A 3,348-nucleotide genomic window follows, 5' to 3' on the forward strand; every position below is an offset into this window, starting at 1 on the left:
TAATCTCCATTTCTCCCCATAATGCCCCATATTGTAGTTTGATAGAATGAAATAACAATTTTGTCTGTATACACAGTCAGTACATACAAAAAATATGATATGTTGCATAATGTTAGAACATTTTGCATGTTTTAATAGTTTAACTAGGAATACAGACAAAATTTTCCTGTAGTATATATATATATGTATTAACATATATATACATATATGATGCATATCATAGATTGAAAATAACTGTTTTAAATCTTTTTTTTTACATTATCTATTTACGTATAATATAAAATAATTATATGATTAAAATAAAATGATTAGCAATATATTTTTTAAAACAATGAATACTTTAATACATATTTTAATGTACTTATATATTTATAAGTTATCTATATATGTGATATGCTTCATATATTAGTACATAGATATATTCGTAGAATGCTTATTTATGTGTTTGGTTGTTTCCGTTTATTATCTATGACAGTATCTTATTTCTAAATTTGTGATGTTGCTTGGCTTACCTTTTATTTAACTTTGACCACATTAACCCTGTTTCCCCACCCTTTTTATTATTTTATTAATAAATGCCCGTATATATGCACTACGCAAAAGTTTGTATTAGGGTATAAAGGAAAAAAAGATGCGTCTCGAGACACGAATAATATATAAGATAACACATAAAAGACAAACGAAACAAAATATGGACAGATCTGTGGAATTACTAGACCACCACGCGTGTCAGATAAAATTTTCCGCAGGACGCAAGAAGTTGCTTGGGTTACTGTGGTCACCAAGCTCTAATTAGCCACTACAAGATTTCATTTTCCTTGGTTCTGTTGTCATCAGTCCTTCTTTCATATTACTATGTTTGCGATGCACCATATAATTTCAAGTCGATGATTGTTACTTTTTTACTTTCCAGTATATACATTTTATGAATATTATCGATTATATTTTCTCGAATATTCTTTTTGTTGCTTATTTTTTCTATTTCGTCTTTTTTACTTTCGCATTATATTGGAGTATTTAACGTTTAATAAGATTAATACGAGAAATCATATTTTATATTTTATATTAAATCAGAAATTTATGTATTTTTAATTCTTTTTTGAACACATTTCAAGTTAATATATAGAAACTTATGACTGTTCACAAAGGAGAAAGTTTTTGATCGTATACATGATATAATTTACACATGAATTTGTAACTAAATTTTAAATATTGTAGAAGAATATTCAAAGTACTTGGTGATCCATTAAATTATTTTGCAATGTTATTATTGAACATTGTATCGTTATGATCACGTTAGAAAAGATCGATACTTATATTTTTATATCTACATACATTTTAGTACATCAATCGAGTTTGATAAATTGATATTAAATTACTGAAGTCAACATTTAAATCTGAACTTCGTCGTTCGAGTTGATTAACGTAAGATAATCGGCGTTAAATACTTCACACTTTCTTCTTGAGTTATTTTTCATTCAGTTTCGTCAGCATTGTCGTTAGGCATTTGCGTAGGAGACAATAATAGTTGAGCAAGACAATAAAAAAGATCGCGTGGAGATTGGGACTGGGCTGTAATGGATAGGTCAAACATCAATGGATGGGGAGAGCTCGAGCTCCGAAGGGGGTCCGGACACCCCGCCAAACACCCCTGTTACACCATCACACAAGACTACGATGGAGCATCACAGGCAGTGGAGGGAATTGGACAAGTCCGAACCAGAGCCGGCCGCCTGTTTAGGTCAGCATCATCACCAACATCATCATCACCATCATCACCATAGCTCCCATAAACATCACCACGATGGTCATTTCTCCGCGTTTGAAAAGAAGCTGTCGTACGATCTTCAGGGCATCTGTGATGTCAAAACTCAGACCAACAACTATATCTCGTCGATATATTCATGCTACCATGCCCATTGGTGCGTTGCTTCTGTATCTTCGACGCCACGCTCCAGTCCCATTCCCGCGAGTCCGACCCTCTCTTCCCTCTCATCGAACTGTAGCAGCGAAGGAGAGCTTGGGTGGCAGCAGCCGTTACGTCCGCGGACCATCACCGAGAAAGATCCAGATCGATCTACCCGCAAATCGGTTGGAGGTGATGATGACGACGACGACGATGACGATGCGGATCAAAACAACGACCAAGACCAAGACCATAGTGGCAATTTGCCGAATCCAGGTACCCATCCTGCCACTGGCCAGCCAATTCAAGATCCTTTTCCTTTTTGTCCTTCTCCTTCTTGATACATAGCTGCAAAGCTTTGTTCATCCCGTGCACCGTGTCTCGATGATCTAGCGACTGAATCATTATTATGTTTTCTTGAGAAGTAAATGCAGGAAAATTGAAAAAACGAAGAGAGATTGTCAGATTAGAGATATCTATTACAAGATGGTAAAAATACATTTGGAAAAGTCTGGAGATAAAATAGACAGAGAAAAGGAACTATTTATTTTGGTGTCAAAGTCTATCATATAGTAAATATAATGTAAATGCATTTAGTAGTCTAGTTATTTCTTTAAATGTCTTTGCGTTTTACATATCTCTATATACGTATATTGCAAAATTTTTATGAAAATATCTTTCTAATTTGCTCATTTTAATAAGGAGGAATTATTTATTGCTGATTTGGTTTTCACATTAATATTAAAATTACTATCTTAATCGCGTAATATATTTTGATTGTATAAATAAAAATATAAAAAAATGTTATAATCTTTTAGTAGCAAGAAATATATGACAATCTCTCTTTGATAAAATAAATTTGAAAGCAATATATCTCTTTTTCGATGTTGTAATAAAAAACGTTTTCTAATTGAATTTATTTAATGAATAATTAATAAACTGGAAGCTATTAAAAGGAAAATTCATCATTCCGTAGCACATCCTAATTATGATGTGTGAGTGTGCATATCTTTTTTTCACAATTGATTTTCTTCAAGAAATTCCGCTGATATATCTTTGGTTTTTGACTCGTTTGTCTTCACTCTTCCTTCCTCTATATTGGTTATGTATAATTATATTACAATTTTACATAACCATTATATTAACGTATAAAAGCTCGATATTCCATTTTGGTGAATTGATTTGTATATTGTATCTAATTATCCACCAGACAAGCTTTTTCTCCTAATTTTGCTCTTTTTTATTTGTCTACAGTTTTCGTATATCGCTTTTGCTGTCATAAATTATAGCAACTTTTGTTAATAATATATATAAAATAATATATATAAAATAATATATATAAAATAAAATATATATTTATACATATGTTATCATTTATGCTTGATTTCGTTTACGCGTATATGTGTGTGTGTGTGTGTGTGTGTGTGTGTGTGTGTAGTGGT

At 31.9% G+C, this 3,348-nt stretch overlaps 1 protein-coding gene across 1 annotated transcript in view; it reads left to right on the forward strand.

Moving 5' to 3' along the window:
• The window catches only part of LOC105624411 (V-type proton ATPase subunit C), a 13,104-nt gene that overhangs the window by 2,526 nt on the left and 7,230 nt on the right, over positions 1–3,348 (forward strand). Inside the window, 1 exon segment of the mRNA XM_012205778.1 lies at positions 1,586–1,741. Coding sequence (XP_012061168.1) covers positions 1,586–1,741 — 156 coding nt within the window.

The sequence above is a fragment of the Atta cephalotes genome (assembly GCF_000143395.1).
Source record: "Atta cephalotes unplaced genomic scaffold scaffold00077, whole genome shotgun sequence".
Classification (NCBI taxonomy): domain Eukaryota; kingdom Metazoa; phylum Arthropoda; class Insecta; order Hymenoptera; family Formicidae; genus Atta; species Atta cephalotes.